The following is a 22,705-nucleotide window of genomic DNA, read 5'->3' as shown; positions in this document are numbered from 1 at the left end:
GGATAATAATTCTGCATGGAAGCGCTTGGTAAACGTGTAAAAAGATAAAAAAGAGCAACACTTTGAAAAGGGCTATGTTTTTTTGTTTTTGCACTGCAAAATCCAACTTAAGTAAATTTCTGTGCATGCAAAAAGTTATCTTTACTCAGTACCGGTGGTAGTCAAGTTTATTAGCCATGATGCGTGGCGCGTAACGACAGAGGACATGATTAATCACAATTTAACGCAACAGCAAAGCTCTATGATACCTGGGAGTTAGCCGTGCATTGCATCACTTGATCATGTTTGAGACTTTAGAGCGAAGATGGAGACGGACGTCAATAACGAAGATAAGCAATGACATTTGGGACGGTAGTTCAGCGTTGAGGCACGAGGACATTATTCAGTGTGCCAAATAGATCTGGCCTAGACGTCTTGAGTTGTCTTGCGTTTCGCTGTCATTGTACGGTTTTAGTCAAAAGTTAGATTCTCCTCAGCCTCAGAGGCTCATTTCCAACTCAATTATGGGTTTATATGTAAGGGTTCTGATCAATAAATGTTCCTCCAAGAAGATTCAATATTGTGGTTCTACGTGTGGGGGGAAAAAAAGCACAAGCAATGCAAATTCTCGTAGTGTAGAAATACTAGTATATAACGCTAAAATCTGTGGAACAAATGAAGTAGTACATTGGTTTGATTCCCAGCATGCACCTTGTGTCAATTTTTAGACAAAGCACCAAGTGCCCATATTACCGATTGGTTTGTAGAGTGCAGTGTGGAAAAAGATTAACTCCAAGTAAGATGCATATAAGGTGAAAAAGTGTTGAGTGCTAATAGCTTACTGTTTGTTGGGGGTTTACAGCCGATCACAAGCTAGCATTCGCATCACAGCAGGTATTTCAATAAACAGGATTAGGGAAGAGTCCCAACCAGTCGGCATCTCACTTAAAGATCACATTTCTGGAACAAACTGTTCTCTGCAATTTACTGACCTATTGTCCATTTAGGTACTTCCCTGCAAACTCACAAAGTTTTATTCCCAGACTTCCAGGGTACTTTCCAGGCAACGGTGTGTATTCCCGGAACATAAAGTTTACACTTCATGAACTCACAGGTTACTTTCATGAAACCTATAGATTACACTAATTGAATTCACATGTTTTAAGACCTCCAGGCTGCTTTTTAAAGTACCTTCTTAGTGTTCACTTCCTGTGCATTTCGGGGCATTCCGCTTTCTTTCCCGGTAAACACAGGGTCCCATGACTTGTGCACACTTGACATCTGAAGGATACTTTACGCAACCTTTACCATGCTACGTTCATGAGGGTCCAATTTTATGAGATGAATGTTGAAGACAGATCAGCTTTTAGTCTCGAGCTCTTTAATACCTACATGTACGTCGGTCGGTGATACAATTTTAGTTTAGATTTACAAACACAAACAGCTATTTTCTTTTATCCTCTTTTTTAAAAAAAGGCAAAAAGGGCAAGTGAATTAATGTTGTGATGTTTACATGTGTTTTTTTTTGTTTTTGTTTTGCTGTCCACCTCATGAGATATTAGTGCCAGAAATCAGCTTGGGCAGGTGTTCTGTGTTGCGGCTATAATCTCGCGCTGCTTCTGCTGTTAGGAGAGCACCGACTCAAAACCTCTTATTCACATAGATCCAGGTTGGTTCGGACGGGTTTTCTTCCTTCAAAGGTGAAATCCATCCTTTAACCCTTGTGTGGTGTTCATATTATCGTTACTCAGCCAGTGTTCGTGGGTCTGGTGGACCCGTTGCATTTTGTGCTTTTTAATGCCTCACAATCAAACACTTTTATGTAAAAATACTCAACAAATGTTACTTCATCCTAATTTCAAGTTGTATAAACAAAATATTTGGTTATTTAAAACATAATAAAGCAAATTAATTATAATAAAATCATGATATGAATGGAAACAAATTCACACGTGAAGCAAGGTTTTTCCAAAACTAGTGACTTTTAGTTTTTTGAATTCAGAAATTTAACCCATTCAGGTGCACAACACAAGCTATATTAACACAGAGTAAATATATCAGTCAAGAACACACATCAGCCCTATGACCTTTAGCCAATGGCCTGTACAACACATGAGGGGCAGAGTTTTACTGTGTGTGTTGCAGAAATACTTTTTGCACTTGATGCATCTATATTGTTTTTTTTCTGTCGTTCTTCCACACTTTGCACTGCTTCTTCTTGTTGCCAAACATGTACTGGAACAGCATCACACATTTACTTCAGGCTCTGCAGATTCTGGTTCTGTAGGTTCTGTAGGATAGGGCACCTGCATTCTCCGGAATCCTCCTCATTTGGCACATAGGATACCAGGGTTGTGTTACCCGCATATGCAAACTTGTAAGGCAAGGCAAGGCAAGGCAAATTTATTTATATAGCACAATTCAGTACAGAGACAATGCAAAGTGCTTTACATGATTAAAATATTGGAAAATAAAACAGAATAAAAGCAAGTAGGGATAGTGTAGAAACAAAAAAGAACATTTGAAAACAGTAAAACATTTTAACTTGAACATTCAAAGGCAATTCTAAACAAATGTGTTTTTAATCTTGATTTAAAGGAACTCAGGCTTTCTGCACTTTTACAGTTTTCTGGAAGTTTGTTCCAGATAAGTGGAGCATAGGAACTAAATGCTGCTTCTCCTTGTTTAGTTCTGGTTCTAGGTATGCAGAGTAGGCTGGAGCCAGAAGACCTGAGTGGTCTGGAGTGTTGATTCACTGATAACAAGTCTGTGATGTATTTAGGTGCTAAGCCATTTAGAGATTTATAGACTAACAGAAGTATTTTAAAGTCTATTCTCTGAGATACAGGGAGCCAGTGTAAGGACTTTAGAACTGGGGTTATGTGCTCTACTTTCTTAGTCTTAGTGAGAACGCGGGCAGCAGCGTTCTGGATCAGCTGCAGCTGTCTGATCCACTTTTTAGGCAGACCTGTAAAAACACCGTTGCAGTAATCAATTCTACTAAAAATAAACGCATGGATTAGTTTTTCCAGATCCTGCTGAGACATCAGTCCTTTAATCCTAGAAATGTTCTTCAGGTGGTAGAAAGCTGACCTTGTAATTGTCTTTAGATGCTTTTGGAGGTTCAGGTCTGAGTCCATCACTACTCCCAGATTTCGGGCCTGATCAGTGGTTTTTAGCTGAAGCGACTGAAGCTGTGTGCTAACTTTTGATCTCTCCTCTATTGGTCCAAATATTATTACTTCTGTTTTGTTTTTGTTCAACTGAAGAAAATTTTGACACATCCATGCATTGATTTCTTCTAGGCATTTACTCAGTGCTTGAATTGGTTCATAGTCACCTGGTGACATGGTGATGTGTGTCGTCTGCATAGTTGTGGTAGCTGATGTTGTTATTTTTTATTATCTGGGCTAGAGGGAGCATGTAGATATTGAAGAGGAGGGGACCCAGGATGGACCCTTGGGGAACCCCACATGTGATTTTTGTAATCTTCGATGTAAAGTTACCTACTGATACAAAAAAGTCCCTGTCCTTTAAGTAGGATTTAAACCAGTGGAGAGCTGTAGCAGAGAGGCCGACCCAGTTCTCCAGGCGCTCTAACAGAATGGAGTGATCAACAGTATCAAATGCTGCACTGAGGTCCAATAGTACCAGCACGGTGGTTCTTCCACAGTCTGTATTTATATGGATGTCATTAAAAACCTTGATAAGGGCGGTCTCTGTACTGTGGTGAGCACGGAAACCTGACTGGAAACCATCAAAGCGGCTGGTCGTTGTTAAGAAGGTGTTTAATTGTTGAAATACAACTTTTTCAATAATCTTACTGATAAAGGGGAGGTTTGAGATGGGCCTGTAGTTCTGGAGTAGAAGTTTGTCTAAATTGTTCTTTTTCAGCAGTGGTTTGATAATTGCTGTTTTTAGGGACTGGGGGAAAACACCTGACAGAAGGGACGCGTTTATTATCTGAGTCAAATCAGACGCTATTACAGGTAAAACTTTTTTAAAGAAAGCTGTGGGTAGAACATCAAGGCAGCTGGAGGAGGAACTTAACTGCTGAATGATCTGCTCTAAGCTTATGTGGTTTATTTCGCTGAAATGGGACATTTTGTCAGAAATAGTTCCAGCTGAATAAAGCATTGGTTCTGGTGTTGATATGGTAGTACAAAGTGATCCTCTAATTTTTAGGATTTTTTCAGTAAAGAAGTTAGCAAATTCGTTGCAGGCCCTGGTGGAGTGGAGTTCGGAAGTCACTGACACAGGAGGATTTGTTAGCCTGTCAACTGTGGAAAATAAGACATGAGCATTATTAATGTTTTTCTTGATGATCTCAGAGAAGAAAGATTCTCTTGCATTTTTCAGTTGTAAGTTATATCTGTAAAGTCTCTCTTTATAGATGTCGTAGTGAACTAGGAGTCTATTCTTTCTCCACCTGCGTTCAGCTTTTCGACATTCCCTTTTTTCACTTCTAACTGATGGAGCATTTCTCCAAGGAGATTTTTTCTTCCCGGGAAAAAACTTCACTTTGACTGGAGCAATGCAGTTAATGATGTCTGAGACTTTAGACTGAAAGTTATCTACTAGCTCATCTACTGAGTTGCAGCCCAAGGTTGAAGTATCAGAGTAAGCTTGAATAAAAGTTTCCGCGGCATTGTCCTTAAAGGTGCGTTTTCTTACGATGTCCCTTTGGCTAAATGAGTCGCTGGTAATTATGCTTTCAAAGGTAACAGAAAAGTGATCGGATAGGGCAACATCAGTTACATTGACCTGTGAAATCTTTAGACCTTTAGTGATGATCAAGTCTAAAATATGTCCCTGTTTGTGTGTTGGCTGTTTAACGTGTTGACTTAAACCAAAGTTTCTAAGTGTGTCACACAGTTCTTTTGCACTTCTGTCTTCAGGGTTGTCAACGTGAAAGTTGAAGTCTCCAACAATAATTAAACAGTCATAATCAACACATATCACAGACAGCAGGTCACTAAAATCATTAAAAAAGTTTGATGTGGACTTAGGAGGCCTGTACACATTCAGAAACATAGTTCGTACCGGGCCCTTTACCTGGAGAGCCAAATGTTCAAAAGAGTCAAATTTTCCTAAAAACACCTTTTTACACTTTAGTGAATCATTAAACAATGTTGCTACTCCTCCACCTTTCCTTTGCTGTCTGCTCTCACAAAGAAAACTGTAGTTTGGAGGAGTCGACTCCATCAGTATAGCTGCTTCACTAAATTCATGCAGCCATGTTTCTGTTAAAAACATTACATCAAGATCATTGTCAATAATGAAGTCATTAATTAAAAGGGATTTTCCTGACAGAGATCTAATATTTAATAAACCCAGTTTATATGACTTAGTGGTTGATGATGTCTCTGTGACAGGTTGCATCTGACAGTTTATGATTTTTAAGTATTTGTTCCTGTTTATCCTTTTGTTTTTCTTATTTCTGCCACGTATTATCACAGATATTCCATAATCTCCGGCGAAAGGCCCCGGCTGATGCTGGGAACTCTCATGTCTGATAAACGTGTGGCCAGGGCCCAATCTGTATCACAGCGAAGTAATTTGGAGTTCCTCAGTACCAGAGTGTTCTGTGATACGTGGAGGAGGAGGATCTGAGGCTCTGAGGCCTTTGGAGAATCCTGGTTTATTCACAGCAGAATGGCTATGTGGAGAGGATGTCATCTGTAGGCCAATCTTAAATACTTTGTTCATGTTATGAGAAAATTCCAGAAAAGGAACTTCTGGGCTTTGTGGAGAAGAAGGGGAGGCGGGTCCAGTCTGGACCGGTGTTTGTGAAGATGGAGGTTCTTGGTCCTTTCGTTGTCCTGCTGAGATCTGGGATGAATCGTCCTGTAGCTCTGACAACGCCTCATTCTGTGTCATCTTTCTGGCCATCTTTATCTTGGCTTGTTCGGGCTGCACTGGGCTTATCATTTGTTTTGGCACTGGATGTTCCTTGTTTTGGGACAAAGCTGATGACGCATGGTTCACAGAATAGAAGATGTTTGAAATCAGCCGTTTTGCACCTGACCTATTTAGAGAGAAACAATCTCTGTTGAACAGATGTCTTCTTTCCCAAAATATGTTAAAGTTGTCTATGAAGGTTACAGTTGTTTCTTTGCATGTTTTTTCCAGCCATTTGTTTAGCATCAGAATTCTGGAAAAAATCTCGTCTCCGCAGTTAGCGGGTGGGTGAGGCCCGCTAAGAAGAACCTTGACATTCAGGCCATCAACAAGTTTCAACAAACGAATGTAATCCTCTTTTAATACTTCTGATTTTCTTATCCGGTTGACGTCCTTCAGGGCTTCAGCTTGTATTATGAGGTTTTCCAAGGTCGGACGTTTTCTCAAGATCCTTGGAAGGTCTGTCTGAAGGATGTCTGTTAAATCAGACACCAGGCCACAGTTCCCGTCGTTATAAATCAACACCTCTGTATTTTTCTTGTTACAGAAATGTTTAATCCCCCTTACAGAACCATTGCATAATATCAGGGTCCTTGGCCCTGTGGCATGTCTTTTCTCTGATGTCTTAGAACGAAAATCGTTGACATACCTCTGGTTTTTGTCCTCCTGGGTCACATTTTGGAGCGGAGCGAATCTGTTTCGTAAAGGAATTCCAGCATTTCCAGCAGGTTTACTCCTATCATTTGTTGTGGGAACAGCCCGCTGTTGTTTTACTTGTCCTGGGACATCTCTCTGTAGTCTCGGCCAGTTTTCTTTGTCTAGGCGTGGGGTTCGTTGGTCCTTTGGTCTTGCACCCAGAGTGGTCCAGGGATTCTCATTTTCCTCAGGGAACTGTTTGTTCGCTGAGTCGCTGGGCTGGTGGTCACCGCTCGGAATCACGGGCAGGGTCGTATCATTTCCATTCGCGGCGTTTACATCATAATTCACTTCAAGTCGACAGATTTTCAGTTCCATAACAGCTATCTTCTGTAAAAGCTTGTCAAAGTCCATTGTGTTGAAGGAGGGCATCTTTTCAAAATCCAAATCAAAAAATAAGTAAAAGAAAATAAAAAGAAAATAAATAAATAAAAACTAAATCCAACTTTCTGTGGTTTAGGTTAGGAGATAAAAAGGAGATAAAAAGTAAAAGGCAGGAAAATGCAAGCAAGCAGAGAGCAGAGAAAAAAGCGTCCGAACAGGCTGAGAGGCAGATAGCAAAAAAAAAAAAGGCTTGACTTTAGACCCGGAAACTCCAGCAAGGATAAGAACCCTGAAGTAGGCATGTAAATGGGTTTGGCCCATTTCCTTTCACCTCTCTCCGAAAACAAGAAAAATTTTGTGGATGGAATCTGGGATAAAAAGCTGAATAGAAGACTTCATGTCCTGTGTGTAAGTAACTGCCACTTGCGTTGGTCCTGGTTGCATCCTTATCACATTGGTAGCCTGCGGGGTGACTCTTTTCTTGGGCGAGACCATTCAATTTCAACATTTTTGACTTCCATATTTCCTCACTTGCTCCATGCTGACTGTCTTGTTCTTGTTCTTGTTATTGGCCCTGTGGCTGGCTGCAGACGGCCTGGTCTGGAGACTTGTCTTTAGTTTGGAACTGGCTGATGCTCAATCTTGTCCTGCTTCAGAGTCACTGTCAGACTCTGAATTTTCAGAAATGGGATCCTCAAATTCTGAAACCTCTTTTTTTGAATACTATCCCTCAACATTATCATCAAAAACTTCTCTCTCTTCCAAAATCAATTACAGGGCCCTCTGCGCATAGTATCTTTTGGCCACCTTGATCGGTTGTTATAAGAAACCACACTGGCAAAGCTATATTTATACTCTATCTACTCCATTTGTAGCAGAAAGAGTGTGATAAACTAAAGATTACCAAAAAACAGAGAGTCAAATGTGTCCAGACAGGAGGAGGAAAGAGTGTTGTGTACCCAGAACATCAGCTTCCACATCTCAATTAGCCCCGGGTCCAGTGGACCCGGACACCTTATATGTAATACAAATGTGTAGGGGGGGTGTACGGCGTGTAGTCATTAAAATCGTTTTCTGATATATGTTCTTCACACAAAATGAGCCAAGGCCAGTGAATCTGAGTTTGAAAAATTAATTGATTGTATCATTTTTCGTTCAATAAAAAATGAAAACGGGTCCCACAGACCCGAACACCACATAAGGGTTAAAGACGGCGTTCTGTCTTTTACTCAGGCTGTCTTTGCCTGCCGTAAAACAAGAAACCTGGGAGGATGCAAACACTTTCTCCCAGCGCTTCACATCACGTCCAGATTGAGCGTCGCCTATAAAGTTGGCACACATCTGCTTTCTGCACACATTGATCCACATCGTGCAAGCTGTGTGATCTTCCTGATGAAGCTGTGTGTGTGTGTATAGGGGGGGGGGGGCTTCTCCCAGGATTGTTCCTTCTGTTCTGTGTCGCTCTGCTGATGTGTGTGCGTGCGCGCCGTCTATCCCGTAGGTACGCATCTGTGTGTGAATGGAGTTCATCCCCGCTGGCCCAGATGCCCCGGCTAAATCCATCACCAGCGGCGCTGCACAGCAATGCTAAGCTGGAACATTTGGCACCAAACTAGAAATGAAAAAAAAAAAAAAAAAAGAGAGGAAGAACACACTGAGACATACACATACACGCACTGAGAAAATTGAGTTTGGGGATTTTTTTTTTTTTTTTTCCAGTGGTGGAGTTAGACTGTGAGCAGGGAAGCAGCTCTTTCTCCAATGTTCTGAGCCTTTTAGCAGTAGTGGGGCTGGGGCTTCCATCCCACTCACACCGACCCGTTATCCCTTTATTGTCAGGAAGAAGCCATGGAGTCGTGCGATGATGACGATGAACTGGGAATGTTAACAGCTTTCCAGTAAGTTAGCCTGTCCTTTTCTTGTTTTTAATCTGCTCGTTGTCCATGCTAGAGTTTTGAGGCTGTTTTACTATGGATTCTGTTAGTAAAACAGTGAGGGATTTATTATGGGAGCTTATTGTAAGATTCTGAATAGGGTCAAGAAATGTTGACGTTGGTTTGTCGTCTTATGGATGTAGCATTACACAATCCATTGCAAATCAAGCATAAGGAAGTTTTATCTTCTAAAACTTGACGTAATTTGTGTCAAAAGCACACTTGACCATTCCAGAATCAGAAAAGTTTGTGGGAAACGGGCCGGTTTTGCCACCACTCAAGTTTAACTGGATTTGGTTAAGGTTTAACTTGCATACAGTGTTGAAAAGTAAATAATTAAATTTTTGTTAAATGAATACTTGACCATGGTAGGATCAGCAAAGGCTTACAGTAACAGTTTTGAAAAGTAAGCTATCTTTCAATCCTTAATCCAGCAGTCCTAAGCGGCCTGACTGGTTATAAAAACTCGTATCAGTCTTGTAACTTGTCAATAAAATTAGTGAGCTAGAGCAAAACGTATCCTTTAAATGATGACTACACTTACCAAGTTTTCTTGTATTGTTAATATTGAGAGAAAGAATCAACATGGAAAATAGTGGTTTAATAGAAACAATGGAGGTAATATTTAAGACTAAGCAGTTAATGGAAGGAATTAGAACAAACTAAAATATGAAGTTTATCAAAAGATAAGCACCCTTTTCACTCTCATAGGAAATAAACCTGAATATAGACCCAGTGCTCATTAAGAATCTGACTCCAATGTGTTGAAAGGAATGGTATTTAATTGCCTAATTCAATTTTTTTTAATCCTATATAAATCTAAGTGGGGACCTTAAAATATGGGAAGAAATAAACAAGGGTAGCCAAACGTTCTTGAAGGATAAACCTGTAAAATTTCATTAGACCACCAGCAAATGGATTGATGAAAGACCAGCTACTTTTGCTCCAAGCTAGGTGTCCACTGCTGTTTTCAAAACCTGGTTTCATTGTCCAGAGGTACAATTCAATACCCGACGACAATGAATGAATCTCATTTGAAGCAAACAACTGCTCTCGGTGTCGAGAGTTTAACCCAATTACAAACAACTAAATGTAGTGTGAGCTGCAGACAAACGGTCCAAAAAGTTTGATAAGGTAGTTTGATGTTGGGTCCCTTCAATGACCAAAGTCTTGAATTTGGTTGTCTGTCTTCCAACAAAACACCACTTCTGAGCTGTTAGAGGGCTTGGAGAGGAGCCATCATAAGACAAAGAGCAGCCAATCAGAAGGAGATCATGTATAAATATGGCAGTTACAGTTGAAACCAAAAGTTTACATACACTATACAAAAATACACGTAAGCTTCCGTTTCCTCACTGTCTGACATGAAATCTGAATAAACCTTTCCTGTTTTAGGTACGCTAGGTTACCATAACAATTTCTATTTTCTAAATGCCAGAATATTTTTCAGATAGTTTTATTACTTTCTTAAAGGTCAGAAGCTTACATACATTTTTGTTAACGTTTGGCACCCTTGCCTTTAAATCGTATGACTTGGCTCAGACGTTTTGGATATCCTTCCACAAGCTTCTCTCAAAGGTTGGCAGGAACTTCGGCCCATTCCTCCTGACAGAACTGGTGTAACAGCCCATACATTTTCAATCGGATTGAAATCAGGTCTTTTTTAATGGCTTCTTCAAAACATCGACTTTGTTATCCTCAAGTCACTTTGTAACCAGTTTGGCTTTATGCTTCGGGTCATTGTACATCTGGAAGACGCCGACTCTCTTGCTGGTGTCTGGAGATGCTGCTTCAGGGTTTCCACATAATCTTCGTTTCTCGTGATTCCATCTATTTTGTAAAGTGCACCAGTTCCTCCTGGAGCAAAACAACCCCACAGCATGATGCTGCCACCCCCGTATTTCACATTTGGGATGGTGTTCTCAGGCTCGAAAGCTTCCCCCTTCTTCCTCCAAATGTAACCATGGTCATTATGGCCAAACAGTTACATTTTGGGTACTTCAGACCACAGGACATGTCTCCAGAAATCATTTTCCATGTGTGCATTTGCAAATGGTAATCTGGCTTTTATGCGTTTCTTTTGGAGTGTTCATACACACTAAAAAGTTTTTGAACAGATGAACATGGCACCTTCAGGCATTTAGAAACCGCGCCCAAGGATGAACGAGACTTGTGCAAGTCCACAATTCTCTTCCTGGTATCTTGGTCCATTTCTCTTGCCTTTCCCATTATGGTCCACAAAGAGGCAGAGGTTTTAAGTCTGCCTTTAAAACGACCACATGCGTCTAAAATCAACTCAAACGTTGTCAATAAACCTATCAGAGACTTCCACAGATGTGACATCATCATCTGGGCGGTCCCAAATTGTTTAAAGGTGAAGTGACCTTAGTGTATGTAAACTTCACAGAATCATTCGCTCATTATTCTAGCATTTGGAAATAATTTTGGTAATTCTAACAGACCTAAAATACAAAAAGATTCTCCCGATTTCATGTCTGATATTGAGGGAATAAAAGGTTCTTGTGTCTTTTTTATATAGGGTAATTTTTATATCTAGCTCTATATAATATGTAATGGGAAATATTACATTACCTTCCCTTGCAGTGTACCAGAGACATTAGCTACTATGTTAGTGGGTTTTGCATAAAAATGGTTCGAGAGTTTGGAAGGTCATAAAAACTTTAATTATTTTGCAAAAATCACAGTAAAACTAAGGTTTATGTTGTCTAAACTCTAAAATCCAGCTGAAGTTGGCAACCGAGCAAAGAGTCTCTAGTTGAAATCTTGAAAGTTGAATCAAACTGCACTTATTAGGTTATTTGTAATATTGGTGTAATTTATTTTTAAGAATATTTTAACATGCTGGAATAGTAAGTTTTCTTTCCCAAAATGCTTTTCTGCAAACTAAGAAGAGATTAATTCTAGTTGGGGTTTTGTGAGAATAAAATTGTCATGTTGTCATGCCATCACATCCTAATAAAATTGCAAATTGCTGCAATGCCTGGTTGTCTTGGTCTACAGAGCTGTCCTATCGTAATCTTTATAACCGAACGGACTGCCCATTACATAAAGATGAGGCGATTCCGAGCCAGGGATGAACTCAGGACCTTGTAATTATCGAGCACCTATAGAGATTATGCCATGGATTGAGAGGCTTTAGCCAACTGTCTGCTAGAAAGTATGGCTGGATGAGTGTGTGGGCGCTTTAAAAATGTTAGGAGGAGAATGGTCCGATAAAATGTTAGTTCAACAAGACTGACCCGTGGCACTTTTATTTTAGTTTCCATGTTTAAACCATTTGTATAACTTGATACCAGTAGCCTGCCCATGCTTGGGGTCAATGAACGGAACAACAGATTATCATGGTTAAGATTACAATAATGTCTGCAACGTTTATCCATAAAACCATAACAGATTTGACACTTTTTTAGATCTGTGCTATACAGTGTATTTAATATATAATATAATTTTATTTAGCAAAATTGCAAAAAACTGATTAAAAAAGTAAAGTCCACAAAACTGAAATAAAATGTTTATTCTTGTTTTAACATTTTGCTGACATTTTTAGTTGTTTAATATCTGCCCCCACAGAGGAAGACTTAATTAGACACAAGCTTGCACTTTTCTCATTTTTTTCCCTTGTACTGACCCGTACAGCTGCTGGTCAGCGGTGAACTTTGGGATTGTGGGAGCGCCAGATCCGCAACATCATTGTTTGAGGATTAGGGCGAGGAGGCGACGGGTTTTTTGGCAAGGAAAGGCGGACATGTGCTGATTTTCTTGCAATCTGTACCTCCTGCTGTTCCTGGTTTTCCAGCTGCAGATATTCCAAATATTTGACTGCTGACTCAGCAGCTGCAGATAAATCAAGTGAATCGGCTTTTCATCCTGATTCATTTCAGGAGAGCATGTCACAAAGGCATAGACATTTAATTTGTTCTGGACAATCTCTAACAAGAAATAAGATATTTGATGAAAGTCAGTGTTAGGAGGCATTCAGATGAATCACTGGACTTGAAACTTTTCAAGGATAACCGAAGGTTTGCAATACATATTTCTTTAGTCTAAAGAGGATCAAACATGCAGGTAGCTGAAAGCACTTTCCTTTAAATAAATTTCTTCATCAGAGAAAGGCTCCCAGGTGAGTGGTTGGAGACTAAAGAATTAGTGAACATAGAAGAAGGAACCTTTTACCTTGTTGGTTGGGTGGATTGTGGGTAGACTGATGGGCAACAGACTAACGGATGGAAGTGAAATGATAGATGAAAAACTGACAAGTTGATGAAATGATGGCGTGAAGAAAGGCAGAAGACTGGATCAAGGCTCATATTCTTCTGAAGATGTTCTCCACACCTGATATTTAAATGCCTCTGGGTCAGTGAGAGGAAACAGAAATGAGGCTCACTGCAGGGCTGCAAATCAGACTACTAAGGGAGTTAGCTGTTAGCCTCCGTCAGCATGATTGTTACTTAATCTTCTCAGCTAGTTCTTGTTCTTCTACTGCATTCAGTGGCTCTTTGTGATTCACACGGGGATTTATTGGAGCAGATGTTGATCTCACTAGAAATATCACTTAATAGAGTGTTGGAGTTGGGTCTGTCTGTTGGCTTACTCGTAATTTGAACCTGGGGCCCAGTCAGCGAACCACTCTAAGCGGAAATCTGTGGTGTGAATCTATCGTCTGTTAAGTAAACAGATATTCCGATTTTTGTTAATGCATAGGTATACAATCCCTTAATGGCTTAATATGGACGGAGTAACGACCAGACCATTTAGGCAGCATTTGCATGTAATGAGGTTATGACATGACATTTGCCTATGCATGTTTACACCAGTATTCTTTAACATCTGAAACCCAAAAGCCACCTACTTACATACGGCCTCACCGTAGCAGATGGGAGGTGAGAAAAAGATACAAGCACACCTTGTGAAGATGCTGGCAGATGCTGGTAAGGGAGAGTCATTATGAACTAGGAAATTAATCCTGATCCGACATGGTCAGAAAGGCCATTTGGCAACAAAGTTTTATGTGATCGATCTGCCTATATCAGGGGTGTCAAACTCATTTCTATATGGGGCCACTTTGGCGTCACAAAGTCATGAAAAGGGCCGGTTGCACATGTATGGACGATACTTTTCATTTCATAATTTCATTCCAGTTCAGATAGAAGTATAAAAAATGCACAGTAACATAAAAGTAGCAACCTTAGGCCCAGTATATACAGTTTATCTGCAAAAAAAGGTGATATTGGGGTGAGTTACACTTACAGGAGGCACAGTTTTAGCCACTTTATACACTTTAAAAAGATATATGCCTCTACTTTATGACATGATATGCTTTTTTTTTTGGCTCTTGAGGGCCTGATAACTTACCTTGACGGGCCGGATTTGGCCCGCGGGCCTTGAGTTTGACACCTGTGGCCTATATAGTCTAAAGGCTCCCACAAAGTGGGCGTAGTGTGCGCACACTGTGAGCCGCACAGACTCCGCTCTGACACTCCGCGGACGTTTTACCCTTCACAGTCGAGCGTACCTGTTGCCTACAGTTCTTGTGACGAATTGGTGTGGAGGTGGTCAGCAGCACCAAGTTCCTAGGGGTGCACATCATGGATAACCTCACCTGGTCTGTGAACACCTTATCACTGGTGAAGAAGGCACAGAAACGACTGTACGTCCTGCGGAGGATGAAGAGAGCCCACCTGCCCCTGCCCATCCTCAAGACCTTCTACAGAAGCACCATAGAGAGCATTCTGACCAGCTGTCTCTATGTGTAGTGTGGAGGCTGCAGTGCCGCTGACTGGAAGAACGTGAGGAGAGTGATGAGGACAGCAGAAGGTATCATCCGGGCTCCTCTTCCCTCCATCAAGGACATCTCATCTCAGCGCTGTGTCCCGAGCCTGTAACATCATCGGGGACCCCTCACACCCCCATCATGGACTGTTCTCCCTACTGCCTTCTGGGAAGAGGTTCCACAGCATCCGCTGCAGGTCGACCAGGTTCTGCAAAAGCTTTTTCCCTGTTGCCATCAGACTGTTGGACTGCTAGAACTGCTGAAGCCACAAAAGGGACTCCGAATTCCCCTGCATTGTTTACATTGTGTTACATTTCAATTGTTTACATTAATAGCGGCTGCATCTTTATCCTGAAATTTACTGCAATTTACTGTGATTTTTCGAGCTGTATGCAAACAAAATTTGATTCTGTGCGCACTTTGTGCATGCAAAATGACAATAAAGTTGTCTAAGTCTGAGAATTCCTACAATTTCCACTCTTTGTAGGCAAAACAGATGGTAAAATGTTAGATTAGCTAGTTGAGCACCAAGAGCCGTTCCTTTTCCAGACATTTCTTTTCCTGTCGGTGAGCACGGAGCTCCACAGCAGAGACTGGGAAGAGTGGACAGAAGAAAAGCGATTACTAAGTTCTTAGATGAGAAGTCATGTTTTGTGTTTGCCTAAAGGCACGTGGGCAACTTACTAAACGTATGGAGGAAGGCACTCTAGTTAGATGGGACTAAAACTGAACTTCTCGGCTGTCAAGGAAAACGCTACGTCTGACACAAGTCCAGCACAACCCATCACCCCATGAACACCATCCCTTCAGATAAACATGCTGTGGGGATGTTTTATCAGCAGCAGGGACTGGGAAACTGGTTTCAGTCGAGGGAAAGGGTGATGGTGCTAAATACAGAACTATTCTGGAGCAAAGCCCATCTCTGTCTGTCTGCTGGAGGTTCACCTTCCTGCAGGACAATGACCTCAAGCATGCTGTTGAAGCAACACTTGGGTGGTTTAAGGAGAACATTCACATGGGTTGAAATGGCCTAGTCAAAGTCCAGACCTCAATTCAACTGAGAATCTATGGTTAGACTTAAAGATTACTGTTCTCGAGTAAAGCCATTCAACAGGAAGAAGTAGGAGCAGTTTATCCTTGAAGAATGCATCAAAATCCTAGAGGCAAGATGTGGTGAGTTCATAGACACTGAGCCAAGGCCACTTGCAGCTGGAAATGCCACAAAAAGTGGCTCTACAAAGTACTGACTTTGGGGGTCGGTGCATAGTTATGCACGCTGAACTTGTCTGTTTCTTTCTCCTATTTGTCGTCATTAAAAATAATCTATCTTCAAAGTTATGGGCATGTTCTTTACATGAAACAAACAATCCACTTTAATTCCAGGTTGTTAGGCAACAAAACATGAAAAATGCCAAGTGGGTGATTATTTTTAGCAGACCACTACATGTAAATATGCATTTTAAATGGTCCATCTACATAAATGACGCATGCATACCCCTATTAAATACAAACCTTGTGATTTCACAGGTTTTTTTATTTTTTTAATTACCCAGTACAACTCGAGGTAAAAGCACTTATGTCAATTTCTTAAATAGTAACGTGTTCTCACATGCGATGGCATGAAATAAAGCTCAGCGGTCCTAGCGGGATTTTTTTGTTACATTTGTGTGGGAAACAATGCATGTATTCAGATAAGAGAGCAAAAAAAAAATTAAAAAAAATCACTGAATTAATTACCTATCTTAGCGACTTAACGTTCTGGGAGGGAACGCAATAGCCAGGGGGAAAGGGCCGTCCTCGCAGTCTGACAAGAGCTGCCGCAACATCAATATTACCAAGTGAAAATGTGGAACGTTAACAATAAATATATCAATTTTATATAAACCGCCTCCATCCGAGAGTTACACCGAGCTCGCAGCATTTTCTCTGTCACCGTGTTATACGACAGGGGAAGGAAGTGCAACACTCGCCGAACGCTTGACTGCGGCCCCTCGGCGCGTGTACCGGGGCCCGTCTGTTATTTATAACATCACCTCCTGCTCAGAACACTTCCACTATCACTCCCACTTTTTCCTCTCATCTCTGGGATCACTGCCCAGTCATGTGCAGCAAGCTTAGGACTGTTGCCCAGGCAGAAACCCCTCAGGCCTCCTTTGCCTTGTAAGCTGTCCGTGCGCTGGGAAATCTTTCACAAGCGCATCAATGCTATGCTTCTGTCTTGTTTTTTTTTATTAATTATTACTATATATATATATATATATATACGACAACCTTCATGATTAGCTCAGAATTATTTCATGCATATTTAAAGCAGTCATATCTTCACATATCTCATTGTTTGACTCTCTAAGCGCTGGTCAGATATCCAGCTTTGTGAGTGCGTGTGTAATTAAATGTCACGCTGGGCCTGAAGAATAGCTAATAGCATTTAATCAATTTGCTCCGTCTACTTGCGAGCGCTCATCTCTGCATTCTGATGCACGCCCGGGTCTTGTACAGCCGAGATGTGCGCACTGCATGCCTAATATGGAGCGTACGTTTTACAGCCGCCGTGTTTTTGTTTTTTTTTGTCTGGAAGGCGCACGCCTGTTGTGGAGTCCGAGTTAACGAATGGCTCCTTTCCGGTTTTCCTTATCTCTTAAATGTCTGCGAAGGGGCCGCGGGACTGCGGAGGGACGTGTGGCGAGCTGACGGCGGTACGCTCGGGGACGGGGAGAACGTAGAGCCGAGCCAACCGATTTATTTGTTTAAGCTCAGATGGAGCAGTCGAGCGCTTTGGTACATCAGAGAGCGTTTGAATGCTTCCAGGTAGAGAACACATGCCAAGTAGATTAAAAACTTAGAGGCTCTGGGAGAAAATTAAACAAATGTGTATGCACCAGCAGGGTTCTCATGGGGGGGGGGGAGGAGTTTTACAGGGTGATACAAGAGTATGGCAATCTTTACGTTAATCAAAAATGTTCTTTTTTGGGATATACAAGTTTAAGATCTAGGGGCTTGTTTGATTGTATTTGATATTCGGTGTTATTAGGTAGGAGTACTGACTTTTTGGTTTTTGCCCACGCTACCTTGTTCAGGGACTCAGAGAATAGACTTTAAAATACTTCTGTTAGTCTATAAATCCCTAAATGGCTTAGCACCTACATACATTACAGACTTGTTATCAGTGTATCAACCATCCAGAACATTAAGGTCTTCTGGCTCCAGCCTACTCTGCATACCTAGAACCAGAACTAAACAAGGAGAAGCAGCATTTAGTTCCTATGCTCCACTTATCTGGAACAAACTTCCAGAAAATTGTAAAGGTGCGGAAAGCCTGAGTTCCTTTAAATCAAGATTAAAAACACATTTGTTTAGGATTGCCTTCAACTGTTCTAGTTAACTGAATCACCACTTTTTTGTTCTATTTTCTATCTACATTTTATTCCTACTTGCTTTTATTCTGTTTTAATTTGCTATATTTTAATCATGCAAAGCACTTTGCATTGTCCCTGTACTGAATTGTGCTATATAAATAAATTTGCCTTGCCTACTCAAAAAATGTCCTAAATTGTAGGAGGGCATTCCCAAATTTTTTACTCTCATGAACTCATTCCTATGAGTATGACTCAAAAGTGAGGCACGTAAAAAACACCTGAAGCCCTTGGTATTTCTCCAGTTTCTCATGTTCTGTTTTCCTGATGTTTCCATCACTCAGGATGGTCACATCGATCGCAACGGCTGTCGCCTACTGCTTATCAGTGATCATAATGTCTTTGTATCGGTGTGTGTGTGTGTGTGTATATATATATATATATATATATATATATATATATATATATATATATATATACTCTTTAATTAATTTTCAATGTTTTTTTCTTCCATTCTGTTTCTCCGTTCTTTTTTAACCAGCAGCTGTCATGTTTTAGTCTTCCAACCCCATTTTCTTTCCCCAGTCCTCAACAATGGCCCCCCCTATCCATACATCTCCCGTTCTTCCTGACATTAGTCGAGTCTATTTTTCCTCCGATGCCGCCCCTCCCATGCTAGGGCTGTCCACCCTATCAGATTAGGGTTGCGTCATAAGGAGAAGAAAGACCCAGCGAGATTGCTTGTTGGATTAAAACACGGTGCGGGAATGAAATTCTATGATCTCATTGTTTAGACGAGTCATATAAAGTTTGTGCATGTGTCCGTGCGTGCAAAGGCCGGCGTTGGCTTTATCCCCTGTAATAACAGGGAGCGGGCCAAGAAAGACTGACCCTGCACTGCTGCATTCTGGGAAAGATAATGCACGAATCTCTAGCTCGGCTGCAGAAATACAGTTTAGTGTTTTCTTTTTATTCATTTGCCATTAAGATTGATGCTGTTTTTACTGGCTGTTAATATACTGAAAATCTGTGGAATTGATCACCAAATGCTTATAGACTCTAGTGTCTCTTTGTGTTAATCATATTAACTATCAGCAATAAATATATTAACGATGCAGTTATTTATTATTTCTAGTGGAGATCTGTTGAATGCACTTTTAAAGCCTTAAAAACTCACATTTTCAGCAACGCAACTACATTTTTCCTTCTTGTCCTTATGATAATGCATTGCCTTTTTGAAATTTGGATATAAACATAAATGGTAGAAGTTTGGAAATAACTCAATAATACTGTAAAGTACTGAATTATAGGGTTCCAGACTACAGTATGAAAGTGCGAGACCTTTGAAGGTGACTAAAAGGTTGAAGTCCTAATAAGACATTTTAAGTATAAATACACAAAAAAAGAAAATCAAAGTGTTTTTGTGTTGTATGAGGGCTATTATAAGGGTTAAAATACAAATAAAAACAAGTAAAACACTTTTTTTTAAGAGCCAACAATACCCAATAAAGTTTAAATGAAACGCAATCACTTAAAATCAAACTGAAAAGGGGCTGCTGGTTGCCAAGAGGCTGCAGTAGGTTAAAAGCAACATGAAATGGTAGACAGTCTTTAATTACAGTAATGGCACTCAAGTTTGCTTTTGCAATTCTTCTAAAAATCCAGACATGTTGGCCAAATTTTAAAGCCAATATGATGCCAAGATAACTTACCCCTTACTTATTCGGTCGTTTACCTACTGATCTTTAGATTGGAATCCTCACAGTTGACCAAAGAGAGGTCACCAGAGGAAAAGTACTTTTCAGCAATGTGAGGAACAGTAGTCGTGAATCCAGGCTGCAACTGAGCTCAAACGAGGAAACAGGTGTGTTGAAACAAATACTTTACAATTAAAAGCCTCATGTATAACCATGTCATCAGCATCCATCTAAAAATTATGAACAGGAATACGCAATTATATATAAACTAAAAAGAATGGGACCAACTATTGTGCCTTGGTTTACACCTCTGTTGTTTTTGTGATATGCTAATATGTTAATGGCACACAGAAAAATGTTTTTCGACAGAGAAACTACATTACCCAGATGAAGTGACGCTTGATTATGGACCAGCAGGAATGGAAGCTATTTAATATCTTCATTTCTTTGAGGTTAGAATCATGATCTTGAGCAAAGGTGTTGTGTTGATTACAGCATCTAAAGCTATAAATTTAATATTAAAATGTAAGCATGGGTTGTCGCTCATGTACTTGTGATACAGACGGTAGGGTGGTCTATTAAATTTAAGATTGGTGGTGTTGCTCACTTACATTTCCTCAAATTTTTTTTTTTTCTCATATCACCAACCTGGTGTGATTTTCCGTGTCTCACTGCAGAGAAAAAAAAAGTGCTTGAGGGTATATGCTGTGTACTGCTGGTCCAAAAAAATATTATCTGGAAACAATAAGTAGATTAAATCTAACACTGAAAAAGTACCGTGGTGCCTAAAAATGTTCAGCTTGTTATTTAATCCCAGCTCACCCAGCTGCTGCCGTGCTTCTATGCCAAAAGACAAGAAGATGATACTTCGCTGCCTATTGGAAAGAAATTACTAATCCTCATCACCAAACAAAGGCATTAAGAGGACTGGTGTAATTACCAAAACTATTTTTGAATGGAACAATGTGTTATTAAAACCTCAGAGGTTGTGATTGGAAATTGATCCTGAATAATTACAAAATATGTCCAAATTCCTAACTAATGTTGCTGGTTGCTCCCTTCTTCTCCCACAGTCCACAAACATGTGTATGAGGTTCACTGACTGCACTTATTTTGCCCTTTTGGGGTGGTTTTCTGTGCAGTGTGTTAAACCTTAGACCTATCCAGAGTGTACATTGCATCTCACCCGTTGACCGCTGGAGAGAAGCACCGGGTTCAGTGAACCTGGGGGCGTCAGTTTGCACGTTGTTACATGTATAAATGGAGTACAGCCCTTACCAGTAATTATGGTGCATTCCTTTTGTGCTCCGAAGTTGGAAATACAACAATAACATCCCCTGAAGTTGGGATTAAAACAGGCAAAGTCTGTGGTTGCCAAGCAATCCTAGCGCTCACCATTCAATAACGTTTGCTGCCCAAATGAAATGCAGTGAAAGATGCAGGTCGAAAATGAGCATTTTTGATCGTTAGGATCTTAGTAAATCATACAACCTCCATATTTTCCTCTATTGTCCAAATGCATGTTATCAGTCTGTTTGGCTACTAGAAGTTAGCACCACAGTAGCTGGCAAACCTCACTGGTTTTCCAGCTCTTCTAGTCTTCTGTTTTCTGCGATTTCAACATAAAGAAATGCCGTCACCTTTAAGACACTGCAAGCATTTTATGCATTGTGTAGCTCTAATCATTTGTTATTGCACTTGTAGCTTTTGTCTTCGAAATATAACCACCACAATTTGGCAGTTAAACACCTATTTGCAGTGTTGATCACAAAAAAATAGCGTTTTGTGCAATAGACAAACACAAAGTGGTGCATGATTGCAAAGTTGAAGGAAATTAAAATTATAGAATCAAAATCTGGGAACTGTGGCATAAATATGTATTACGCCAAATAAATGAAAGTCCAAATTTGTCTCCCTGCAGAATTCAGACCACTCCAGAAAATATTGCACAGCATATGAGATGCAACAGCATAATGGCACTGTCTGACCAAAAAAAAAGAAAAAGAATGCTCAAACGACAACATTGACCATTTTTTTAAGCGGTTTCATTGTTGCATCCTCCAGCCATCCATTCAGTCGTTATAATCTTTTATCATTTGATAAAAATAAGTAAATAAAAGCAAATCTCCTGTCCATTCTATAGTCTCTAGTGCATACCAAGCCAGATATTTGCTTAGTTACATCTTTCGCCTCTGTATCCTGCAGATACCGTCGACTCATTCTGTAACTTGTTTTACGTATTTTGAGGAGTGGTTGGGTGCATTGCAAGTGGAAATGTTAAATTTAGTGACGGTTGAGTCAAGGGTAGTAATAAATATCGAAATGGCTTATAGGTATTCTCGAGTGGCTAATTTAACCCACGTGGATTTGTTTCTTTAGAAGCGACATCCCGTTGTTAGGCCGAGGTTTCTCGGTCGTTTTTTTGGTGAACATCGAAAATCTCTCCCTTTGCCAGAAGAAAAGGGAGAGGAGGAGGCCTGTACACGCATTCAAACGCACCCCCGAAGACATCTTAATGATTAACTCCACACATCTGCCAACTGTCTCCGAAGCCCAACGAGCAGGAGGCGCTGAATGCCAATGCAGTGCATAATAATCCAACACCCATTCCTCCTTTTGTCTTCCTCAGTTTTCACTCTCGCTCGAGCAGTCGCTCCCCTCGCCAGTGGGTGACCTTGGGCTATATTGTTATTCATTAGTGGACAAAGGCACGTCGGCTGCTTCTCTCCCGCTATCTCTGCGGGACACAAAGCAGGAGTAAGATGCCGCCGACGTCACCGTCTGTCCTCCGAGTAATAAGCGCCGCCGTTTTTAAATCAGCCGAGTGGCCCAATCAGGCGGCGTCCGTGGAACGAAGGTGCTAACAAGTTCGTGGAGTTATAATTATTTTTTTCATCGGACAATGCAGTTAAAAAGAAAATGCTTGACACTGATGCAAAGCCGCGGCGACGCTTGAGTCCGTGTCTGAAAGGGTTTGCGTTGCCGATCACTTGCAGGGCCCGTTAGTTTAGTGCTTTTAGGAAGCTGTAA

General features: G+C 40.7%; 1 protein-coding gene across 2 annotated transcripts in view; it reads left to right on the top strand.

The window, feature by feature from the left end:
- The window catches only part of LOC105921527 (FERM and PDZ domain-containing protein 4), a 94,831-nt gene that overhangs the window by 2,989 nt on the left and 69,137 nt on the right, over positions 1-22,705 (top strand). Inside the window, exon 1 of one of the 2 annotated variants that reach the window (XM_012857320.3) lies at positions 8,630-8,798. The exons of the other annotated variant lie outside the window; for it this stretch is intronic. Within the exon in view, the coding sequence (XP_012712774.2) occupies positions 8,749-8,798 (50 nt within the window). The 5' untranslated portion in view covers positions 8,630-8,748. Of the gene's footprint in view, positions 1-8,629; positions 8,799-22,705 lie in introns of those variants that run through there. 2 annotated transcript variants of the gene reach the window in all.

The sequence above is a fragment of the Fundulus heteroclitus genome, chromosome 24, assembly GCF_011125445.2.
Source record: "Fundulus heteroclitus isolate FHET01 chromosome 24, MU-UCD_Fhet_4.1, whole genome shotgun sequence".
Taxonomy (NCBI): Eukaryota; Metazoa; Chordata; class Actinopteri; order Cyprinodontiformes; family Fundulidae; genus Fundulus; species Fundulus heteroclitus.
The sequence above is the reverse complement of the archived record's forward strand: the minus strand, read 5'-3'. Positions and strand labels throughout refer to the sequence as shown.